We start from the raw sequence: 25,328 nt of genomic DNA on the forward strand, positions 1-25,328 counted from the left end.
AAGCTCTCAAACTCTTTGAATGGCAACTTCTCATACTGTGGTGCTGCTGCAAGGCTTTGCAGGTGGTTTCTCTTGTTTTTCCAGACTTCTGCAACACAGTTGATACTCTATTTTACAGAATTGTAAAGAAGACTCCAAAGTTACCTAATTTCTTTCCTTAATTTCAGTGTAGAAGCAGTTTTTATGGACTTGTTTGGCAAAAAAAACCCTGTTTTGTCATTGTTTGAACAAAATGAATAATACTCTCATAACTAACAAAATATGTACATTTTGTAAATGTTTTGCTACAAAATGTAACAAAATATTACATTTTTCTATTACAAAAACTGTGGTCACAGTATAAATTAATAGAATAAAATAAAATGAAATAAAAATAGAAACTCTTGAAACTTGACCTAATAAAAAAACTTAAGTTTGTTTTATCTTATATCACAGTTTGCTTATAAATGATGCAGATCATTTTAGGAAAATATTAATGCTTGAAAAGTACAAAACTTTGACAACAACAACAACATATTTAAACAACATCTAGAGCCTGCAAATTGTTATATATGGGTTTCATTTTATTAGGTGACTTGCATTATATTGTCATTTTGTTATATAGCTCAGATGTTTACCTGTCTACATCCTGATATATGATATATGCTTCATTTCATTCACAATAATTGTGTTACAATGTGTTTTATAGTCAAAAAATGAAGATTCTCGTTCATATTTAAGCAAAAGTATATTTGATGTCTAAAGCTAGTTGAACATGTCAGCTATTATTTGCATGATAGTCCCATACAAGGAACTGATGAGTTGTTCTCGGCTGAAATATTTCATGCATACTGGTGGTTTTTAGCAGAATGCTAAAACATTATCCTGTTAACAGAATAATAAGTTAAACTCATGCTGAGCAAGATTACTTTGGTATGTAACAGTTAAAGGCCTTTGGTTTATTCAGAAAAACAAAAGTGTGATGAAGGCATTCTGCAGGGGACTCCTCCGAGTGTCGAGGGAGATTCAGTGAGTAACAGGAAGAAAATATCTTAAATTATTTAAATAATAACTTAACTAGCTGTTCAAGATTACTCTTTTGTGTATATATTTTGGAAATTTGGGTTGGATGTACAGATTCTGCAACCAAAATGTATCAAGCAGTGATAATTAGTTTTCTGGGAAGAGTTGTGTTGTTCGTATAACTTTACATTTTGTGGTTATGATGGTCCAGGAATTTTGTGAGGGAAGTTAGAAATTTTCAAGCTTTATCAAAAGAGTACTTTACCATTCCTGAAAAACCCTACTCTGAAATGAAAGATGTTCAAGAAAGGAGAAATGAAATTGTGACCCAAGTTTTAAGAAGTACTTCATTATCAGGTGTTATTTTTTTCTAAAGGTCATACAAAGAACTTCCTCACAGTTGTATTTTAGCTAAAAATAAGCAATATGTTGGGATACAATAAATTGCTTCAAAGACACTGTTCTAGATTTCAATAGTATTTTAAAGGTATTACGGTTTCTTCTTTTTTATGCATGTTCCTCTTAACCCTCTCAGGCTCAAATTACTTGAAAAGTCTGTCTAAGTTGTTGCAAATCTGCAACACCTGCCTGGAGAGGGTTAAAAAAAATCCTCACTCTTTACATTTTTAGAAAACTGTTAAAACTGTGGCAATCAGAGGAAGAAAACACATTGATAAAACATATATATTTAGTAACGCTTGTGTTTTTTGTCAGTTCTGATGTAAAAAGTCCGAGTGAAGTTGAAAAGAAAGTGTAATCAAGACAGCAAATGTAACCATAGCCAAATCCATTCAAAAGTGCCAGCAGCAGTGTAAGGGTCACTCCGAGCCATGCTCCATCCAGCAGACACAACTCCATTCACTGCGACACGTTTTATAGCATCTTAAAAAGACTTTGAAATGGAATATTGGAGCAGTGAGGTTTTGAAACCATAACTTTTTAAAACTTTGATGTGGTAACAAGCCAATGCTTGTTGTGCCCTCATTAATAGAGTCATAGGACATTTCATTCTTGGTTTGGCCAAGACGTTTGAAAAGACATTTAAGCACAACATCGTGTAATGTAACCTAAAAAAGACTGGTTTGGTTGTTCATTTATCTAGCTTGGCATAGCAGCATAGAACCACTTTCTGTTATTTTGAGCTCAGTTCTAACATCCTGTCCCTGTGTGTTTCCAGGAAAGCGAAAACCTGGAGAAGGAGAATGCCGCCCTTAGGAAGGAGGTGAAGCAGCTCACAGAGGAGGCCAATTACCTGTCGTCTGTGCTGAGCAGCCACGAGCCCCTGTGCACCGGGCTGGCCCCGCAGACCCCAGACCTCCTCTACCCTCCCCATCAGAGCAGCTACCACCGCCAGCACATCGCCGTACCACACTACCAGCGCTGACCTGCCCGAGGGCCTGCGGCTAAAACAGATGACTGACCTCAACAGACACAGACTGACAGGAGACGTGTGTCTTTTTTATTGTTAAAACATAGTTAAGGCAAGACAGGCTAACTTGTCCATCAAACAACGAGCCCAAACTGTAACCGGTAGAATTCAAGACCTATTTATTTTGCTTCTTCGTGTCTCTTTGATTTCTGATTGTGAATCTGTTTGTGAATTTAAATGGCTTGGTAAGTAGATTATCAACTAGATCATGTTTACAAAGAGAGAGGAAAAAAATATTGTGCTCACATTTATAAATGCTTATTTTTAGTATTTCAGAGAGCACCTTTTGTCATCTCATGTCTTGTGTTCTTCGTGTTTGTAATATGTTTTTTGTGGGGTGTGCGTGTGTGTGTGCGTGTGTGTGTATAAATGCTCAGGAGCCTTGACAGTGTTGATTGTGGACAAAAAGAATGTAAATGTAAAAAAGAAGGCTGGCAATGAAGGAATGCTTAGTGAGAAGACCCAGTGGATGTATTTATTAAATGTTATGCTTTTTCTTTTTCTGAAACATCATCTGTAAACCTTCTGGGTTCATGTTATTCTTTTGTTTGCTAGGACAGCTGGGTGTGTAAAGTCTGTACAGGTGCTGATAACAAGGACACGTGACAGACCTTTTATTTCTCTGCTAAGACGCCTCTAGGTGGCACTGTTTAACAGTGTGTGAAATTGAATTACAGTAGCTTATATTTATAAAGCATAAAAAAAAGTAATTTGTGGATTGCTCTGTGTGTGTGAATAAGGGTTCATTATGGCCCCTGAGCTCCACTGTCACCCTTTGCTTGTGCTCCACTCCTGGTGGCCTAAAATCCATCTGCAGTGTATTAAAGCAGGAAGTAAATGTAAAAATAAACTGGCTTTAATTGGTTTCACTTTTATTACTGACTCTTTTGTAATAAAGCAGACAGGATATCGCGCTCGCTCACGGTGATGCCAAACGCGTATCTCATGACGTGTTATGGAGTTTGAACTGAACTGTTCAAACGGCCTGGATGGAGTTCCTTTTTGTTAAACTCCGCCCTGCTGGTCGTCTTTACCCGACTTCTTTTGAGGTCTCAAAGCGGCGAGTTTGAGTCCGGGTGGAGAGTCAGAGAACGCGTCCAAACACGTGTTACATCGACCTCTAAATCTATATCTATTCATGAAATATTCCGCTGATCTTTTGTGTTTTATTTATAGTTTGAGGGGGAACAGTGTGACAACTAAACTTGCTTTGTAAGAGGAAACGCGCTGTAAACTTTGAACGACACTGTATTCATATGTTATACATTTGTAACAAATAGAAACGTTTTGACTTGAACTCGTTGTGGGTTTATTTTTTATTTATTTTTTTGCTGAAAATATTCATTTGCAACGCATTTTGATCGTTTTATGCAGCTTTAGTCGTTGTTCTTACATTGACGAGACACTACTGGGAAGCACTGCACGATCCTCCATGCGCCCTGTGACTGATTCCACTGAGAACTGTTGAACATGAGCGAGAAACACGCGCTGGAACACACTGAACTATATCCGGAGGACTTGGCGAACCATGCGAGGCTCGAGGCGGGAGACGCGTCCAAGCTCCCCGGCGACCAGAGCCCAGAGGACGGCCACGGGGAGCCGCAGCCGACCCGCCTGTACAAACGCCGCTGGATCATCGTGGTTCTGTTCAGCTCCTATTCGCTGTGCAACTCGTACCAATGGATCCAGTACGGAATCATCGGAAACATCTTCATGAAGTTCTACAGCGTGGAAGCGTTCACCATAGACTGGATGTCCATGATCTACATGCTGACGTACATCCCGCTGATCTTCCCGGTGACCTGGCTGCTGGACAGAAAGGGGCTCCGGGTGATCGCGCTGGTGGGCACCGCGCTCAACTGCGTCGGGACGTGGATCAAGGTGGCCAGCGTCCGGCCCGACCTGTTCGCCGTCACCTTCCTGGGGCAGTTCTGCTGCTCCCTGGCGCAGGTCTTCATCCTGGGGATGCCGTCGAAAATCGCCTCGGTGTGGTTCGGTTCGGAGGAGGTGTCCACCGCCTGCTCCATCGGAGTCTTCGGGAATCAGGTGATGCAAGTCCATGCTGAATAACTTGGTCAAATTCATGATTCACCCTTTTTCTGATTTGGTCGATTGCTTCAAAGATATTCTGTCAGGTCCTTGCTTCACTTTTATGGAGCACCGGGACTGCCATAATCAAAAATAAAGCATATAAGTAACTCAATAAAACAATCACTATGATATATGAAGAAATTAAAAGAAAGAAAGAAAGAAAGAAAGAAAGAAAAAGAAAGAAAGAAAGAAAGAAAGAAAAAAAGAAAGAAAGAAAGAAAAAAAGGAAGGAAGAAAGAAAGACATGATCAGGAAAGAAAATAAATAAATGAAAAAAAAAGAAAGAACTAACAAAGAAACAAGATCTAATGTCATAGTGACTTTTTTGTGTTTTACTATTTTGGTCCATGTTTGTAGGATAATAATCTCTGAGCCTTTTTTGTAGTTATTTATTTATTCTTGATTTTGGCTGTTGTGGTCTTCCATATAGGTTAACATTTTTTAAACCTTTAAAATTATCATCAATTAGTATTTCTCTTTTCTCAAAGTCATACCCATTGATTTTTTATTTATGTGTGCATAAATAAAAAAAAAAAATCCCATTGCACAACTTAAGTATATCCTCATTGATTGGTTTATTTTTTTTTGCTCATCAAAACACATCAGAATATTACAAGCTTTGTCCAAAAACTGGGGTGAGACTCATCCCACGGGTATGATGCAATACAGCTGGCAAACTGGAAAATGTGCATCTACACAATTTTCAAAAGTATTTTTTACATTACTCTTTCACTTTTTGCACAAATTGTACCTACATTCTATAAATTTATTTTGTACTATTTCAATTGTTCTAGTCTTTTCCACAAGGTCTGAGAAGATCTGCTGCAGATATATATTTTTAAACACGCTCAACACTAGAAATAATAGTAACAGTTGTCTGTGGAAATATCTCTTGAGTCAGAATTTTGACATTAAGAGTCCATCATGTAGTGCTGGTGATGTTTCGACTGAGAGCTCAAATTCAAATAGAGATTCAATAAATAGGAACAAAACATTTTAGCCGTCATTTTAGCGTGAAAAATGTTTTAAAAAGACACATGCACAAACACAATGACCAGTACCAGGGTGAATGACTTCATTTTCAGGATCTTAGAAAGTATGATGTAAGTTTTTCCTTGAAACATCACATAGGCTGTTGCTTACAGACTGTATTGAGAAATAGCAAAGATTTGTAAATATTAACATTTTAAGCAAGTTTCTGTCGTCTACAAGCATTAGTTTCCACAAGAGTTGTTTTGACTTTTATGTGTCAGAGTTATTTTCACTTTTATTAATGGAAGTCTGAGTTGGAAATGGTTTCTGAAGAATTAGACTTTCTTGTTCAAAAGCATCACCTGACATGGTGGATGGCAATGCGGACATTGTAGTGCGATCACATGGAGCGTAACGATAAAGAACCAAGAGACACACCACTATTCATTCCAGCTGCGCACTCGTCTTTCTGCAGTGTCCAGACTGGAAAGCAAGCGGTCGGGAAGCACAATCTGCAATCCTACGACAGCTCACTAGGCTGATCCAGGCAGGGGCCCGCTTCAGAACGGCTGAGATGCCTCAAAACAATACCTTGAAAGGAAACCGTGGAAATTCTGAACTCACCGTTGAAGAATGGCTGCAGTCCAAGGCTACAAAGGGTCCCTCTCCGGGCCTTGCTTCTCTGCAGTGGAGCCTGGGGCCCCAAGGCAGAACACTCTCCCCTGGCTCCAGAGTGGAAGTTGGGACTTCAGGTGATCAAGCTCAGCTTTTCCAAATAGCCAAAACGAAGCTTTACCATCGTCGCTGGGTCATGCTTTTTCTCTTCAGTGCAGTCTCAGCTAACAATGCCCTCATGTGGCTCCAGTATGGAATCATTAGTAACATTTTCATGCGCTTCTACAACGTCGATGTCCTGGCCATTGACTGGTTATCTATGATTTACCTGCTCACATATGTGCCCCTTGTTCTGCCCGTCCTCTGGCTCCTGGACAGCAGGGGAATTCGCGATGTTGTCCTCGCCGGGTCAGCCTTTAACTGCATCGGTACCTGGATAAAAGTTAGCAGTGCCAGTCCGGATATGTTCCTGGTGACCTTCTTTGGACAGTTTGTGTGCTCAGTTGCCACAGTGTTTGTTCTTGGCATTCCTTCTTACCTTGCCTCAGTATGGTTTGGAGAGAACGAGGTTTCAACGGCTTGCTCCATCGGGGTTCTTGGAAACCAGGTGTGTCTGAAGAAGTCAAAACTAATCTTTCTACTTATTTTCAGAAGTTTCAGTTTGGTTTAGTTTGTGCACTTTAGTGAGAATAAAATGTTTGATTTTGATGATAATTTCAAGAAGAGGAAACTAATATGTGTGGATTGGCCATATTGAAGTCTTGCAAATAATTTTCTTACGCTCACACTTTTAAACAAGTTTTAGGTGAAAAAATTTTAAATTTTCAGTTGTCTAAAAAAATTAGGACACTTGCATAAACATTAGATTTATTCAAACATGTTCATACCTATTGTTTTCAGGAAACTAACTTTAGTTAATTTATGGTGGGCACCAAAAAATAACTTTTTCTCATTAAACAAACTATAATAACTAAAAATGGAAAAGTTTAGGACACCCTGGTGTATTTTTACCATCTTTAGCTGAAAAAAGCTCTTAAACTTGTATTCTCACCTTCAACTTTGAGATCTTTGAGTAATTTGGCAAGTTACACCACTGCATCTCAAGTGAGATTAAGATCTGGACTTTGGATCGGTTCTGAACAGAAGAGTTCAGTTCTTCAGCTTGAGTCCTTTTTTTTCTACACCTCATGTTTTATTGTAGCGTGGCTGCCTCTGATACATATCAGACCTGTCCAGATTCTGCTTCAAAGCAACCATAACACTTCTACTTCCATGATTTAGAGTTGGCATAAGTTTATTTTTCTTAAGCCAAACATGTCCTCTGTTCTGGTGATAGCAAAAACTATTCTGCTCAAAGCACATTGTTCCAGAGGTCCTGGTTTTTGTCTTTGTGTTCTCTGGTGTTTGTGTTTTTCTTAGAGTTCAAAGGTTTTTTCCTTGCAAATCTCCTATTAACTTGTGCTGTCTCTTTTGTGAGCCATAATCTTTTGTGCTCACAAAAGATTATGGCATCGTCTTCACTTTCACTTCAACATTCTGGAGCACACCAAACTAAATGTCTGTCTGAAGTTTAGAAAGTGCAAAATGTACTTCAAAATGCCAAGTAATGACGCTCTACTTGTGTGCTCCTCACGTGAAACACCTCTGCTCAAACTGGACCATTTCAAGTGAAAACACATTTAGAATTTTACCAAAAATTACATTTTTTTAAATGACACTTTACTGAAAGTTTTTGCAGGGTTTGGTTGAGTTTTGATTGAAGTTACATTTCTGAAATCCCCTCTATTGTTACAGTTGATGTTAACTAACTATCTAGACATATATCCAAAAATGCAAGCAAAACCCATTTCCTGTCACAGGTTGCCCTCATATTTTTGATGCCTGTATCAATTATATTTGTAAATATGTAAGTTAATATATTTGTTGGCCGAAATACCCCTTTGAGTTTACATATTGATAACAGTATTTGATACTGCATTATCTGTTTACCACAAGGACTTTTATTTTGTTTGAACTATCAAATGTTAAATTAAAATGTCCATTTTCAATTCAATTTAGTTTAATTAAATAGCTCCAGTTCCAGGAATTGTACTATCATGTAATTTCAATTCAATCGCACATACATTTCATGTGATCCTAGTATCTTTTGGTCCTGCTTCGATCACAATAAGGTGGCACTTGTTTTCATTTTTAATTTTGTGTTTCTGTGTTCTTTAACACACAGCTGGGCTGTGCCATCGGGTTCCTCTTACCTCCAATCCTGGTGCCTAACGTGGAAGACATGGACGAGCTGGCAAAGCACATCAAAACCATGTTCTACATAACAGCAGGAGTGGCTACTTTTCTTTTTATCCTCGTTATCTTTGGTAAGATAAATTTGACCAATAAAAGTAAAGTCTAGTAAAGTAAAGTCTTTTATGTGCAAGTCACCACTTTCTTATCTGGTCATAAAACAATTAAGAGTTGATTTTTTTCAGATTTGTTTTTTCCTCTTTCTAATTTAATTTAGAATGAGTAGATATGATGTCTTGAGCCTAATTACTTCCACAGAGTTGTATTTCTCAGCCAGACGACAAGATAATTAAAGTGTTTTTTTCTTAGATTCTGAATTTAGGCAAATATTAACTTGAATAAATGGGATTTTACTGTGAAACAGCAGCTTTCAACGAATGAATGAACAAGTAAATAATCAGAGACAGACTCGAGTTTATTGTAGAAAAGACTTTGCATCATTCTCCCTTAAGTATTTTTATTCTTTTAGAGGCGTATTGTGTGGGTCTGTTTTTGACCGGGCTAATGGGGAGTCCTTATTCAGCAGATCTTTTCAGGGATGGTTTTAAGTTCCATGCTCTGACTGAGAGCACAATTCAATTAAAAAAAGGAAAAACCGATGACATATGTGTACGCACTGGGAGATTCATATGAAAGAGCATTAGTCCACTCAGGAGAAATGTCCTGGCTGAAAGGCTTTCCTGAACAGAAGTCAACAGTATTATTTTGTCACAGCAGGGCTTTTTACTGATGTATTAGAAACAAAGAAACCAAAAGCCACAGGAAAATTCAGTACATTGTGATAAAGGGAAGTGGCGCGACATGTGAGGATGCACAGGATACGTGATGTTTGGACTAATGGTAATGTATAGTGATCTTTGAATTTCTGTGAACCGTCTATTTTTTTTCTTCCTGATTCAACATTTTCGTTCAGCTGCAAGGCCTTTTTATAAACTATTTATCTATTTCACACACCTGCATCTAAATGCTCTTCTATGGATTGTAAATTAACCACAATGCAAAGAAACAGGAAAACAGTTTGTAAAGCAAAGAAAAACAGTTCTCAGGAAGGTGACTGTCTTCTGTCAGCGGGAAAAGAGTGGGGACGCTGGTAATCACTCTAGCATTCCTTTAAACAAAAGGATGTTTGTGAAAGCATTTCCATCTAGTACCATGCACAACATTTTTTACAGAATAACCACTGTGTCAGTGTGAGTTTGTGTTGTGTGATAGTCTCCTGTTGTGGTTAACTGCAAACTTCAGCTAATTTCTTCAGCATGTGACCAGCTGAATGCTGTGTCGTGTGCATTTTTCAATCTGACAACTTTGAATGTTAAAATTGTATAGTTATAGGCAATAACTATATGAACATATTTTTTCTCTCCAAACTTATTCTACTGCATCATGCCTATAGTTTAAAAGGCTTTCAAATGAAAATCTGGTAAAACTTTTTTTTTTGTAACCGTCTTTGTCGGAATGTTGACTATTTCTTGCCTAATTTGTCTTTCTTTTCTTGGGTCAACATAACTAAAGTCACTGTGCAATTTGAAATCAGGTCACATTTCCATGGCTTAACTTTTGAGTGACAGAAATGTTGCATACCAGTGCACTAAGCTTGAGAAACATTGCTTAGTTTAGCTTTAAGGCTGGGGGGAAAAGGTATGCGTGTGCTAAATTAGCCGAGGCATTTCACAATATGGGAATTGTCTCTTTTAAAACTGACACGTTGCACTTTTGCTTAATGTTCCTTTTATATAGTTTTACTATTAATTCGGTGGGTTAAACGTAAGAAAAACGGAATTTCTAATAAAAAAAATATTTACAACACCTTCAAATTTGATTTTTATTACAATTTTTTAAAGTTATTTAGCTTGATATGTTGCTTTTTTTGCTAAGCTAAATAAAAAAAAGAACAACAGATCAGGGTAGGTAACATTAAATAATGTATACATTGCAAAATAATCATAAAAAGATGTGAACATTTTTTAATATTTACTTATCAATATCAATAGAGAATATTCAATAATTTTCAGTGAACTCTAATCTAGAACCGTAGGCAGAGGAAAGGGTTTAGCCTCTCGATTCCCACGGCGAGCGAAGCAAGGTTAGTTCATTGACTAACTAACTCGCTCTTTGGTTATCTAGCAGCAACAGTTTCATGACTGCTTAAAATAAACTACAGCTGGAAGTAAAAGGAGAAAATGAATGTAATAGCTCAAGAGAAAACTCTGGATAAAAGAGGAAAGGTCATTTGACCAGTTTGACAGGTTTTCAAATATTTAAAACAAGCCATAATTATCGCTATTAACTGACATGAATCGCGAAATCGCAATACGGTTTTCACCCATATTGTTCAGCCCTTATCGAAGGCGCTTATTTTACATTACACGGGATGTACTTTAGAGTAGTTGAGTTTTTTTGTTTTCATTGTAAAATGAAAACAAAGCTTCGACTAAAATATACTTTGACTTTTTCACTGTTAGCACCACAAACATGTTCTGTAGATTTTCCTTCATTTATTTCAAGCATGGCAATTTTTTAAAGCAACATATGGATCTCTTCATGTGTTTTTGTAAGATAATTTCATTCCACTTAGCTTCATCATATGACACATACACACAAAACACATCCAGGCTTCCATGCAAAATGCCATGTGTGAGGGCCGTCCTGCTGGGAAGGCCATCTGTAGCCCTGCAACAGTCCTGTGAGTCAGCAGGGCGGACAAAGTCCCGCGAATGAGAAATTTGCATAAACTGTGTGCAGAGAGGTGAGAGAACAAGTTTGGCTGCTGCACTAGTTTGCTAAAAGACATTGACCACCCATGCATGTAAAAATTAACAACTTGGTTTACAAAAAGTTCCTGTTTTAAATTTTGATTTTTAAATTTACAAGCAAACATAAAGAACTGGTAAAACAAACAAACAAATAAAAAACAAGATTGGCACATTTCAACTCCATTTTTAACTATGTTTCTTAATTGGCATAGTAGCAATTATTACAAACTGATTACATGGAGGAAAAGCTGTCAAAGAAACAGACACACCTATCTGTGTTTTTTCACACCTAATACTGACAGTCAGTAAGAGGATTGTGCTCAATGCAAAAGTGCTGAGTGTCATTTATGAAAAACTATGGGAGACATGGATGACTAGGAATGACTAGGAATGGACCAATGTGAAAATATGATCAGATAAAATTCATATTTATGTTATGGCCGATACAATATTGATATGTTGTATCATATTACATTTGTTTACCTAAACGTTCAACGCTATAAAAAATGTGATATTGCTCCTCAGATTTAGTTTTAATACTTCACAATCATCACAGTCACATGTCCAAACAAATACCACACAGCTGAAATACAACAATATGACAAACTGGACATAGATAGACATTAATAAATTCAAAATTCCACTTATGGGATCAATACTGATATGTTACAAGATATGATATGATATGATATGCATTCCTACAAATGACCATTGTGTCGTAGACCGTTTCCCCAGTTTATACTTGATGTTGTGACTCATTTCTTTAGATGTTTTTAGATTGTTTCACAAGAAAGCAGTGTCTTGAGGTGATGCCTTAAAATTCATCCATGTGTGTTGCCATTTAACTAAAATGTTGTGAATTAATATTAGAAACTTCCAGAGTATGATGCCATCATCTGTGCTTTACATTAATTAATAAAATGTAATAAAAACACCAACTGACTGAAATAACAAGCATTTAATCTAATCTAATTCCAGACAGGGACTATTCCTATGGTACTATTTTGATTACTATGGTAATATTTGATTAAACTGTATCCTATCTTGTTTTCTTCTTATTTTTTGTCAGTTTTCCAGGAGCGCCCAAAGCTTCCCCCGACATTGGCGCAGGCCTCAGCTCACACAATGCCAGCGGAGGACAACTCCTATGTAGCGTCCATCCTCAGGCTGCTTCGAAACAAACCCTTTGTGCTCCTCATCATCAGTTATGGTCAGTGAAAATGTTTTATTCTTGTGCTTGTAAATACTTCTGTTATAATGTGCATTAAAAATATTTGAAATTGGTTATTAATTTTAAAATTTGGGTTCACAAATACAAATATATATATATATATATAATATATATATATATATATATATATATAATATATATATATATATATATCTAATATATATATATATATATATATATATATATATATATATATATATTATATATATATATATATATATTCGGTAGCATTATACTGCTAATTGTTTCCACAAAATATCAAACTGTGTTTATTCTCTTCCTTGATTAGCATTGATTACAGTGACAAAAAAAAAAAAAAAACTTCCAGGAAGGCCTGAAGACACTCTATTTATTGACTGACGAAGTACATCTTATCACTCGGTCATGGATGTATCCATACACGCAGCTATCACCGTTATTGGAAAACCCACTGAGATTATAGGGAACACATGTTGGAGTGGTGGAAGGTTTGCACATCTGCTAATGTTTAACTACTAGTTGGCCTCAATGTGACTGAAAGATCACACCACAAGTTCATGTTTTAATTCTTGGAGCTCCAAGAAGAAATCAGTTACAAACTGAGCGAATAATGACAAAAATCACTTTTCAAATAAATATTTTACAACAAAATGAAGACAGTCTTCTTCATGAAAAAATATTTGACTGTTCACAAACCATGGATTGTCTTAGACTTTTCTTAAAATGTGATTATCCTCTGGGTACTTTCACTTCTGTCTAAAATATATAAATAGTAAAAAGAAAAAAAATTGTTTTTGTTTCGCTTTCCTTGATTTGAATTTAATGACAAGTGCTGGACAAGAGTTTCCTAGCACTTCCTTCATGTGAACCTTTGGGTCACAGGTCGCTGGACTCAGTCTTTTCCTGTCTCTGTCATTTCACTGAACTCATGTTGTTTTTCATTTCAGTCCAACTGGATTTAAGAACCAATCCTCTCATTATCTTTATTGCAATATAAAATTTAGTGTGATGTAAAATTGTTGTAATTTTGTTGTTGTATAATTGTTCATCAAGAAATACAGTGAAGAGTTTTAGATAAAGGGCCAGAAATGGCCAAAATCAAAACATTAAATAATTCCATAAATACAGAAAAAAAAATGTAAATGCATACATTGAATTGTAAAGAAATGTTTACTGGTAACCACAAAGTTAGTGGTCTGCAGCAGAGCTAGGTTAGCCAATTATCTTATAATGGACTGAAGCACAGGAAATATGAAATAATAGAGTCATTAGTAAATTAGAGATATGATTATTTGTGGAAAATCAATTGATCTTAATCCATATGTGAGGGATTAAACCAGCACAGGATCAGCAAAGTAAAATTGATCACATTTATTGAATACAAAGATATATTCTTGGGAACATCTGATAGCAAAATGCCTGAAGTGATCAGAGATGTTACCTCCAACAAGAGATTTTATAAAGCGACTACCCCACCCAAATCACACAGTGATCTTTCCCCATGAATCTGCTCATCTCTTCCCTCTTTAGCTGCAGGTTTAAGGTTTGTTTTCCTGAGCTGATGCACAATACAGCCACTGGGAACTGATTTTCCACTGGGATTCACAGAAGTCTCCCTCCTCACACTGTTCTTCAACCAATTTGTTAATGGCATTTTATTAAATTAATACATTTACTAAAATAAATGTTATTGTTTGGATTGTGGTACTTTTGGCAGTAGATAGTTATCAAGTGCAATGTCTGATTGTCCCAAAGTGCAACTTTTGATAACTGAGTTAAATAACTTGATGTAATGGTCTCTCCTGACAGGTCTGAACGTGGGTTGCTATTACTCTATTGGAACTCTGCTCAACCGCATGATCATCGAACATTATCCTGTGAGTTCAAAAATTATCTGCACTTATCTCTAAATTAATTTATTATTTGAAGAAATGCAATGATCATTCAGCCCAGGGAATTTTACCTTGACCAGTTGTCAATGCTGACTAATCTGGGTTTTTTTTTTTTAAACTCCCACAGTTTTTGGTTTTACCTTTCGACAGTTGTTTCATATGTAATAAATAAACAAACTTCTTTTTTTTACATTTCCATCTAAAAGATAAAAAGGCTACTTTTTTTCATAAAATGGGTTTACTACTGTAGAAACCTTGTATAACCTTAGCATTAAATATAATGTAACTAACTGATATATTAGCAGCAGCTGATAATCAAAACTATGATTTACACCATTACATGTTTTTTGTTGTTGTTGCATAAGATCCCAATAAAATGTCTTGGAAGTTTTGAATACATTGCAAGGCACTGTTAACCTTAACTATTTTTTATTAATAACACAATGTATTTTAATTGCTTTGTTAGGAACTTGAGCTCACTTCCTCTTGCCGTGTTTTGTGACAGGGTGAAGAAGTGAATGCTGGGAGGATTGGGCTCACAATTGTGGTTGCAGGAATGGCTGGCTCCCTGATCTGTGGAGTCTGGCTTGACAGAACAAAAACATATAAGTAAGTCAACATGAGCGCAGCAGGTCCTGAGAAAGGAAGATGTTTGGTTTATGAGATTAAAGAGTAAAGAGAGATATAATTGGAGGTCACATATAGCCAACTTTCTAAGAAGTTATCAAATTTTAATCTAAAGTCAGAGGCCCATATTTAAATCTTTAAATACACATCTCTTTTTCCCCGTCTTCTTCTGTAGTGTTTTATCTGTTGGCTGTTTAGTCTGCATGGCTGTTTAATCAGGTGCAGCCTGCTGTTACAACTGCGACCCCTGTGATCTTTCTCCTGAGCTCTCAGGCTGTGGGAAAATGATGGTCATTATTCTCAGCTGTTCTCCTTAAAAGACTTTTCCCTCAATTGGGGAAATATAGAAAAATTATTTCCCCTGAATTAAAAATACTCCACTAATGCACAGTAACATCTGGCTTTTTTGGAACAGTGGAAAATTTGGAACTGGTTTGTTGTTTCTCCAGTGATTCTGCTCTAAGACATTTATTAGCTTTATCCTCTGACAAAAACAACACCAGTTTATAATGTGGCTGGAACAGTGAACACACCTCACCTTTGGTATTCAGAAAGCATTAGCGAAGTCTCACTGAAAGGCTCTGAAACCTACATCTAAAACCTGTCGGACCAGAGAAAAGCTGACGTTGATGTTAGCAGTCGGTGAGACAGCCGGCTGCTCCCCGTCAGTCCTACTGTGTGGGTTGACTTCAACAGTGCAGCATAAAACGATAAATCATCTCAAAGCGTTGCACTTTCCAGTTATTGTGGTGCAACACATTCTGTGTGGGTATTTGAGTGCCACAGTGGAGGAGAAATCCTCTTACCGTGAAGCGTGTTTTGACCATAATAAAAAAAGATTTTTCTGGAAAAAATCAGAAAGAAATTCCGACAAAGTACTTTAACATTTTTGTTCTATAAAATGTTAGATTTTTGAGAAGATGTGAAGCGAAAACGTTTTCATGTTGAACATGTTTATTTTTACAGACAAACTACTCTCGCTGTGTACGTCATGACTCTGGTGGGTATGATCGTATACACTGCAACACTCGACCAGGGACTCCTCTGGGTGGTGTTCATTACTGCTGGATCTCTTGGGTATTATTATTTATGATCTTCTGGTGTATGGGTTGTGAAGAAAGTTTCAGATTATGGAACAAAATGTAACAAAATCTTTCTGATCAATATTAACTATTGGATTTTTTTGTTCATATTTTAATGTAAAAATATAAATTTAAATTAAGGAATTTTGACACAATATATTGAACAAACTTACCGTACCACTATTAGTTGCTAAAAAAAAAGTTGTCCTTGTAACACCACCCCTTTGTACTTTATGCACACACAATTTTACAGATGAATTGATTCTACCTAAAAAAAATTAGTTAATGTGAATTAAAACAAATTGTTACAAATTTTGTACCTACATGCTTAGATATAATTAAAAAAACACATCCATCATGTTTGCTGTCATCCTATTTCTCTTTATCAAAACATGTTTGCTGACATTGAAAAGTGTGCTATCTGAAAGACTTTTGTTTGCTGTCACTTCTGTGGAAGAAAATAAACTTCCTACAGTTGCTTAGTAAATGTATCCGACGCCAAAACTTTGCTGATAGGCCTAAAATCCCTACTGCCATAAAGCAATAGAAAGATTAGAGCACATTTAGGAGGTACAAAGTTTTCTTCCACATGTGAATTGTCATGAAAAACTCTAACAGTTCAGTAGACGTAATACTGAGACTGAATGAAACAAATATTATCAGTTCAATAAATCCGATTGCAGCTGTTTTTCGAGCATGATGTAATTATGTATTTTTTGCATGTGTCTGGCTCCAGGTTCTTTATGACAGGCTACCTGCCTCTCGGTTTCGAGTTTGCAGCTGAGCTGACGTACCCGGAGTGTGAGGGAACGTCTTCGGGATTGCTGAACTGTTCGGCACAGGTGAAGCTGTGACTCATATGCGAGCCTTTTATGACACAGTAGTAAGAAAATCTAAAGCGAAGAATACATGTTAGGATGAAGGTTAGCCCAAAAGAACTATATTGTTGTTTTGTTTTTACATCTAACTGAACACCTTGTGCACACATAGGTGTTTGGCATCATATTCACAATCTGCCAAGGGAAAATCATTGACAAGTTCGGGACGTTGGCAGGAAACATCTTCCTCTGTGTATTTCTGCTGATTGGCTCAATAATGACAGGTATGGCTTTTGTGAATGTATAAACGTGTGAAGCAATTTTACGGTATTATTTTGAAGTCATTCATACTGAGGTGTGCAACGCCAATGTTTTCATTTCTCCAACTCTGTCATTGTTTTACTAAAGCCTCTGTGGAAGGTGGTAAATTCCAAGAATGTTGCTCTTTGCTTCTAAGTATCTTGAAGCTGTAAAAGGTCATATTTCAGGAAACAAATATATTTTTTACCCCATAATGTCAGTTCTGTATTACTGTAAAACATTATGTAAAAAGACATGAGTTTCATTGGCAAGGAATAGAGAATAAAAGAGTGCACAAGAGGACAAGATCTTTTAAAGGCACCATACAATTATTTTACAAAAACAAAATCTTGTTTTTCTACATATCTGCAAAGTCAAACTAAATAAAAAACGTAATCTAACACATAATCTTAAGGTTACTATTAAAAAAATTACTGTAATTCTCAAAAGCATTTATACCGCTTGACTTTTTCCACATTTTGTCATATTGCAACATAAAAAGCAATGTAAACATTAGAAGTCTTTATGAAAAATGAACACATTAGTCCATGATTAGTAGTGAAAAGTAGTGCTTTTAGTTTTTTTTGTTTTTTCTTAGAGAAAACCTTCCAATCCTCAACGTAAGAGTGAAGGACAGCGTGATGTTAAAGTCTATCTAATGCTTTCATACACACAACAGCAGACCAACGAGTACTTTTGAAAAAATCATTTGCTGAATATTTTAGGTGTGCAACATTTTGTTATCGTCCACACTTGTGCTAAAATAAAATGTTTCTTATCCCTGTTTATGTAGTTTCTGTGACGTTGCGTTATTCTTTAGTCACCACAAGGGGGCGACACGCCACAAACTCCACACGTTTCACTTTCATATTATTAACTATTTTCTCGAGGGTTATCTTTTTAAAGCTCAGGACCAGAGGTCTGTAATATGAGGGCATAATTAACTCTCAGATATTTTTAGACATTTTGATGGACACATGAAGCAATATGAGAAGATCTTTTTTTTTCTTTCAGCCAGTATGCATATGTCTTATAATATCAACTCAGATATGTTTTAAAAAGTACTTCTACAGCGGTAAACAATGAGGCAATTTGAAAGGGATTTAAAAAAAAGTAGATACAAATCTGTTGACAAGTATGAAAATAAAGGAACCACCCAATCAACAATGTAGCTTTAAAAGAATCAGATGGGAAAGCAATCTGAATTGCATGCAGATTATGTAAGGTGCACAACAGGTTATTCATGCGGTGTGTAACACAGTAGCAGAGTGATTTCAGTAATTAAAGGTTACTGACCTTCCTCAGTCAATACAGAACTACTAAAGTGTTTCTTTCAAGGTCTATTGAGAGCTTTATGAGCAATGTGTTACTTTTGACAATACTTTTGATGCATTGAGGCAATAAACCTCGTGTTCGCTAGAAAAACAAGAATCCGTGATGAGACTTTATGCTCTCATAGGTCAGGAGATTGACTCATTTGTTTACACAGAGTTCAGACTGTCAATATCCTGTTTTGATCATAATGGTTTTAAAGGAAAAGAAACTGCTTATCAGAAAACAAAAAACTTACATTTGATTTAATTTGCTTTCACATAGAATTTGTCAGTTATTCTCTTCTTGTGAAATAAACAAAGCTGTAAAATCTTTGATATCCGTAGAGGATTTAATGTCTAGGTTTTTGCCAATTCTCTCTTCCTGCGAAGTCTTTGAAAATATTCAGCTTATGTGGCACCAGTTAAGACTTTAATGGGTTTTCTGGCTATGATTTCTCTCGCTGCCATCATTTATGCTTGTATACAGCATAACATTTTATCTTTATTAATTTTTTTACAACATAATTTTATGGCATCTCATGATCTTGAGCTGCATCTTTCTGTGTTGTAGGTTTGATCAAGTCTGATTTGCGGAGACAAATTGCAAATCGACAGGCCAAAGAAGAGGTAAGTGGTGAAGGACGGTAAGGGGATGGTGCTTGTGTAGAGATTGTCAAAAAAAATTGATAAAGGGAAAATAAAGTGAAAATGACAAAGTAATAAACTAGATCACAATAAAACATAATACAAGATTATTTATCGTACTTTATACATACTAAATATGTCTTTATTCACAGTAATATTAGTAAACGCAGAGTCAAAGCTATTTTTGAATGACAATTGTTACTATTGTGACTTTCTTTTTGTGTGTTTGCTTGTAAGGCACAGTCACGTTTACCACATGCTTCTCTAGAAATAACCAACTCTGTTCCAATGTTGTCTATTTGTGCCATATGTATTTTGCATACAGGTGTACTCAGACGTAAATTCATGATCAGAAATAAAATGACAAGAAGATGCACAAGTGTTAGCCAACATATACTGCCCAGCCAAAAAAAAAAAGAGAAAATAGAGACAGTATCAGATTTTTGTTCGACCATCTTTATGTTTGATGACAGAACCCATGGTGCTGCTTTCAGCTAGAAATGAAATGTTAGTACATTGGTTCCCATCATACATTGTCTTTTTTTTAAACGTCAGTTTGAAAACCTAAAAAAAAGTTTCCTGATACACAAAGTTACAATTTCACCCCCAGAAATCCTCAAATCCACAACGACTTTGTCGTTTCAACAGTGTCACTTATGTGTCTATCAGGTTTTGCACATTCAATGACTAAATTCAGTGCATATACAGGATTTCAAAATTGCGTATTTAGCAACTGAAACACAAAATGTACTGTTCCCTCTGTCAAAGCGAGCTGCTCGCATCATATATGAGGAAGAAGAAGGATGAGGAGGAGTAGGGAAAAAACGACTCACAGGGTTTATGACACATTGTCAGAGAGAGGAATTGTGTGCAGAATGCCTTTTTCATCCTCTTTGTGCTGTTAGTAAGTTTCTGAAAAGAATAACACAAACAAAAATAAAGGAATCATAGCTTTTTATAATTGTTTATTTATAGTCGCCTTCAAAACCCACATGTACATTGAACAGGACAGAAGCAGTCAAAATAGCATGGAATACAATAGTCAACACAGCAGGCAAAGACCTTGTGTTTGATCCTTCACTGCATGGCTGTAACTCATGGTGGGGGTGCAGGAACTTCCCAGAGTCAAAGGCAAATTGCTTAAACTCTGAGAAGACATTCTGGTGGTGATGTGAAACCCTTGATGATGCCATTGTGGTTGTACAGCCAGGAAAGCTTTTGGAACAACCTACGTTGTTTGGTGAGTACATATAGCAGACTGGCGTCGTGATCCCCTGAGACTCAAATTAGTTTTTCAATCCCCCTCCTGTCCAGCAACACTTAAAAGGTCTTGAAGGCCTAAATGCATTTTCTTTATCTTCATCTGGTGTGAAAGTGGGCTTCATGAATGAATGCTCACTGCATTGAACGGAATCAAATGAAGGTGAAAATTTAATAATCACTCTTCTAAAATGAGTCTCTTAACTGTGTGCTTTGTTAAATGTCTTTGTTTGGCTGGGCAGTGCATGTTTGTCTACAGCTGCAATCAATCCAGAGATACTGCTCTTGTGATTCACAGTTTTCGAACTGTTTAGTCATCGTGTTTTTCTAATTCTGGATGGGCCTCCGAGCTCTGTGGTGAAGTCGGAGCTGAGTGCTGACAGTAAAATCTTGGGTTTCATGTGTGCACATTCCTCACTTCGATTCTAGATGTGCCTGAGTCACCTTGAGCTATACTGTTGGCTTTTGCAAACTTGCACCTTTGCACTTTCCTCAGGACAACGAGGCGCTGACTTTGAATCTTTTTTCTTTAATTCAGTAGCTTGATCAGAGAAAATTCGGTGGCTTTTATGAATAATGGCGCAATTAATTAAATCTACGTCAGTTTCTCCTGAACTTCATCCCAGACTGGAGCCCCATGCATCTGTAATTGCTGAATGAGAAGTGATCGGCAGCTGTTGTTTTAGGCGGAGAGGCGGATGCTGGAACAAGACTACGGAGCGACAACCCAAATCTCATCCCAGCCACAAACTCCTTCCTCTCAAGCCTGATCAAACAAAAAATTTCTGTTTACACAAAAAAAATTCTCAAATTTTAGCTCAACTTAGAGCATTAGAAAGGTAGGAGCACAGAACAATCACACACTATTGTTGATTATCTTGCCACCTGCTGTACACTATTTCACTGCACACCTTTAAATCTCACCACTCTGTCTCTGTTTGTAAAGATCAATGCTTAATCAACTGTGCTTTTTAATTCTTTCACTGTAATGGCTTGAAATTATTTTAATTTTGTCGACTCCATTTGAAGTGTGAGGTAGCTGTAGAAATCCTGTCATATCCTCAGATCTATGCACTTGCTGTATATGAAGTACCTTGTTAAACCGACAGAACCCTCGACCTGCTTGACATTTTATTATGGAAAATACCACAAACTGTGTATATTTTTGGGATTTTATTTTATATAACAACACAAAGTAGTGCCTGATTGTGAACTGTTAGGACTTGATAGTTAAAAAAAAAATACAAATATGAAAACATGGCAGCCTTCCTCATTCTCCATTATAGCAGCTGAAACAAAAGAAGCAAAATTAACAAATATTTTTGCGCATCCTCTCTTTTGGCTTCCCCTAATCCTTTAGTCCTAACAGAGAATTAATCCTTTTCTCCAGATCTAAGCAAATTAATGTTATTTTTTTTCTTTATTATTAATGAATTAATATTGAAAGGTTCTCATTTGTTGGTGGTGAGAACCAAATGTACTCAGTGTGAAGTATTATTATTAGGCATGTTTTTTCATATGCTTACTATGTTTGGCTAAACATACCAGTCAAATGGCTAATTTTGGTATACATATAGACATTTATATTCAATTAACACATATTTTTAATTTACAGGAACCTCGTGATTCCACCATGGGAAACTTGGACTTACCCACCATCATCAAAGAAGTCCGGTTGTAGAGGAATTAATTTAATCTGACAATTTCAATATGAAGTACTGATAATCATGAAACCATCAGATCTTTTTACCTTCTGAATAGACTGAGACAAATCTGTCAAACAATGCTGCCTTGACAGTTTGATCTGTCAGTATTTTTATTTTTTATGTTTATTAATATTACCTGACTACAATAGAGCAACAAAGTTTGATATTTTGTTGTTCCACTTTAGATTTGATTTCATTTCACAGTAGTTTTGAGATTTAGGTGTATGATTATGACCAGAGTTGCTGGGAAAACCGAAATCGTAATAGTGTTTTTTTTTGGTTTGTTTTCTTGTTTTTTATTATTATTATTATTATTATTATTATTATTATTATTATTATTATTATTATTATTATTATTATTATTATTATTATTATTTTGTGCAAACTTTAGGAGGTGAAGGCCAGTGTGATTACAAGTAGAGTTTATTTGTTAAAACCCAACTAATGAAGACAAAGAGAAATATCTACACACTTTATGAAAACAGTCACAACTTGTGCTGCTATTAGAATCCATCATTAGAGACTGGTTTAAAGGGGCAGTATTATGTAAAATTGACTTTCTTGAGCTTCACACCATGTTAAAATGTCATTCCCTCATCAAACACAGACCTGAAGTATTACCCTGATTCTTTCATTCTTGTTTGAAAAATTTTTCAGTCTCTCATGGCAACCATTCAGATGTGCACAACACCTGCGGGAACCTAGCATCACCTTTGGGATGTAACTTCACCCTGGTGCTGCAATTTCAAAGCTTCTAAGCTTCTGCCTCACAGAACAGCCCTCCCCAGCAGCTGCTCCCCTCAGCTCCTTCAGACTAGTCAGCAGCAATTAGTGCAATAGGTGGATCTGCTGTGCTTGTTATATGAGCTACTTCTCAGTGCAACGCTGTTAAAACTGCTGTTAAAACTGCTGTTAAAACTGCTGTTAAAACTGCTGTTAAAGGGTTAATAGAAGAGTGATGTTGTGATTACGTCCTGAAGGTGCAACTTCAGAAAGAAATATTTGTTTATATGTAACATTTTTATAACAACTGAAGGCAAGTTAGTTAGTTGATTGTGCCATAAAATTTCACTGCGTGCCTACAAAACAGATAATATTCCCCCTTTACTGGAGAAAAAATTCATGTAATTGTATCAGCAAACACAGTATTCATTTCAGTTTTTAAAGGGCTGAATCCTTACAGGAGATTTCCAGTCACACTGACTATTCAAAGCACTTTACACCAGAGCCAGATTCAACCAATCATGCTCACATTTGTACAAGATGTAGATTGGTAGGCAATTTGCCTTGCTCAGTGGCACATTGACAAATAGCAGAAATCAAACAATTAATTTGCTGCTGAGCCACAGTCACCCATGAAGCTCTTTTACCTTCTGTGAAGACAAGTCATCACCCCCTTGCAGACATATACATTATTATTGCCCCTGGAGAAGAGGTGTAGAAGCCCCTCACATCAATTGTTATTGACATTTGACATTAGGGACATTTGGTAATCCTGAGTATTGTCCTCTTAGTTCCAGTAGCCTACTTCCATTTTATTTTAATTTGCTCTACCATCCTCTTCACTTGGTATGGATCTTGTTCAGTTTTGTGTCATAGTTCTAGATATTTAACTTTTTTTTATTTCTCCTGTTATTTCTCTTTAGGTTGGTAGTTATTTTCTTGAAGACTAATTTTTTTCATGTCAGCACATTTTTAAAGAGCATTGCTTAAAACACATTTTGAAAAAGGAAAATATGGGTTTCCAGTTAAACACTAACTACCTTAGAATAGCAAAGAAAAAAATTACAATCATATTTCACCTACATTCTTAGACTGAATTATTTTTCTCCGGTGGATTATTCTTTTCAAATTAAAAGTTGGATTTTTCTAAATTTGGAAGTGCAATAAAATAAATATTTACACTGTTATAAAAGTGATATAAACATTATTATTGTGTTTTAGTAAAAAAATGACTTATTTATAACAAAAGAGGGGTTGTAGCTTCTTGCAAACTTACTGAAGTTTATTTCTTAGGGATTTAAGTTCATAAAAATAACTAGTCAGAAAATGAGAGAAGAAATTTGGGAACAATATTTATTCAGCAACACAGACCCAGACCTTGCATGCAAACATTCACATTCAGGCATTCCAAATTAAAGTTTGGACTAATTCTGAGTCATTCATTTTTTATAGGTTTTTGATTCTCTGACATAGTAAAATACAATAAGTGTCAGACAAACAATCACACTCGCTTACAGACATTAAATGACTCTCGTTCTGATTAGAGTTATACTTTATACTCTGTGATTCCACTCCAATCACAGATGTCATTAGAGTGGAACAAAACGTTCTGCTAATCTAAAAGGTTCATTAAGGATACTTTCTAGGTCAGTTAGAGCAGACAGTTTCAAAAGTGTGCAAGATCTGAAGTGTTTGTGCTGAGTTCTAATTTCACTCTAAAAAAAATACTGACTTTTTACTGATTCAACGGTCTGAATGTTTCCCACATGTCCTCTTGTGTTGACTGGTTACTTTCTTTTCAGTTTTACGGATTATCACTACGTGGATAAGCACATTCACTCTCTATGTTGCTACAGAAACATGCTATTTAGGTAGCAAAAGTGTATCATGTATTTTCTTGAAAACTGTATTTTATTTTATTTTACTTTTTGTAATTTTATTCTCAGCTGACACTGGGATTGATTAACTGAACCAAACAAACAAATGCTGTAACACAACCTCTAGAGGGCGCCCTTCATCCATTTCTCTTTTCACATTCAAGAGTGGAATAGCCTGATTTTGAAGACAATGGCTAACCATTGTTCTTCGGTTTTCATCACTTGTCTCTGTTTGAATTAGACAGGCAATTGTGATATTAAAATTAAGAGGAAAAGCAGCTCTATAAAACAAGAAAAAAAACATCTAGCCAATTTTAACTTTTAATTATTGCCCATCCCCCGCCCTTTTTTCACTACATAAATCCAGGAGGAGTCTTTAATTTTGACTGACTAACCTAGAGCCTCATAATTTTGATGAGTAGGCACTACAGACACAGTTCATGTCAGTAGAAGGATATCCATGATTAAGGCAGGGACATTTTTGTAATTTGATATGTACAAATACTCCTTTTTACTTTTTTAAACATAAAATAAAATTATTTTGTAAAGGTTCTTCTTACGATCACTTGTCACAGTATGTGTATTTCACAATGAAACTTACATGTCATAGTCAATGTCAATTTCAAGCCCAGATGCACCACAAGCCAGTAAAAGTCTAAAATTAACATTTACACTACTGATCTTTTTATTATTCTTTTTATCACAAATGGCACCAATCTGA

General features: G+C 36.0%; 2 protein-coding genes across 5 annotated transcripts in view; both read left to right on the forward strand.

Moving 5' to 3' along the window:
• batf (basic leucine zipper transcription factor, ATF-like) overlaps window positions 1–3,319 on the forward strand; it is a 5,676-nt gene extending 2,357 nt beyond the window's left edge. Inside the window, exon 4 of the mRNA XM_055019995.1 lies at window positions 2,180–3,319. Coding sequence (XP_054875970.1) covers window positions 2,180–2,386 — 207 coding nt within the window. The 3' untranslated portion in view covers window positions 2,387–3,319. The remainder of the gene's footprint in view (window positions 1–2,179) is intronic.
• A 163-nt stretch (window positions 3,320–3,482) lies between these two features.
• Window positions 3,483–25,159, forward strand: flvcr2b (FLVCR heme transporter 2b). 4 transcript variants are annotated; one of them, XR_008604705.1, is made up of 11 exons: window positions 4,508–6,716; window positions 8,334–8,475; window positions 12,224–12,364; window positions 14,174–14,241; window positions 14,762–14,865; window positions 15,850–15,960; window positions 16,702–16,807; window positions 16,956–17,067; window positions 18,968–19,023; window positions 20,988–21,140; window positions 21,917–25,159. XR_008604705.1 is itself a non-coding variant. In XM_055019994.1 (10 exons), the coding sequence occupies exons 1-10, from the start codon at window positions 3,902–3,904 to the stop codon at window positions 21,069–21,071; spliced, it is 1,500 nt and encodes a 499-aa protein (XP_054875969.1). In that variant the 5' UTR covers window positions 3,483–3,901; the 3' UTR covers window positions 21,072–22,007. The 4 variants fall into 4 exon arrangements, 3 of the variants coding, with proteins under 3 accessions (XP_054875969.1, XP_054875968.1, XP_054875967.1); XM_055019994.1 differs by lacking the exon at window positions 4,508–6,716 and adding an exon at window positions 3,483–4,477 and having other exon boundaries at window positions 20,988–22,007; XM_055019993.1 differs by lacking the exon at window positions 20,988–21,140.
• The last annotated feature ends 169 nt before the right edge of the window (window positions 25,160–25,328 follow it).

Source organism: Poeciliopsis prolifica, unplaced genomic scaffold, assembly GCF_027474105.1.
Source record: "Poeciliopsis prolifica strain line A6 unplaced genomic scaffold, Auburn_PproV2 SCAFFOLD065, whole genome shotgun sequence".
Classification (NCBI taxonomy): domain Eukaryota; kingdom Metazoa; phylum Chordata; class Actinopteri; order Cyprinodontiformes; family Poeciliidae; genus Poeciliopsis; species Poeciliopsis prolifica.

What these genes read in the sequence shown, in the direction of transcription:
- flvcr2b (XM_055019992.1), top strand. Translation starts at nt 6,069, where the DNA reads ATGCCTCAAAACAATACCTTGAAAGGAAACCGTGGAAATTCTGAACTC. An exon ending in GCTCCTCATCATCAGTTATG is followed by an intron (nt 12,365 to 14,173) that starts GTCAGTGAAAAT and finishes CTCTCCTGACAG; the next exon opens with GTCTGAACGTGGGTTGCTAT. An exon ending in GACAGAACAAAAACATATAA is followed by an intron (nt 14,866 to 15,849) that starts GTAAGTCAACAT and finishes TTATTTTTACAG; the next exon opens with ACAAACTACTCTCGCTGTGT.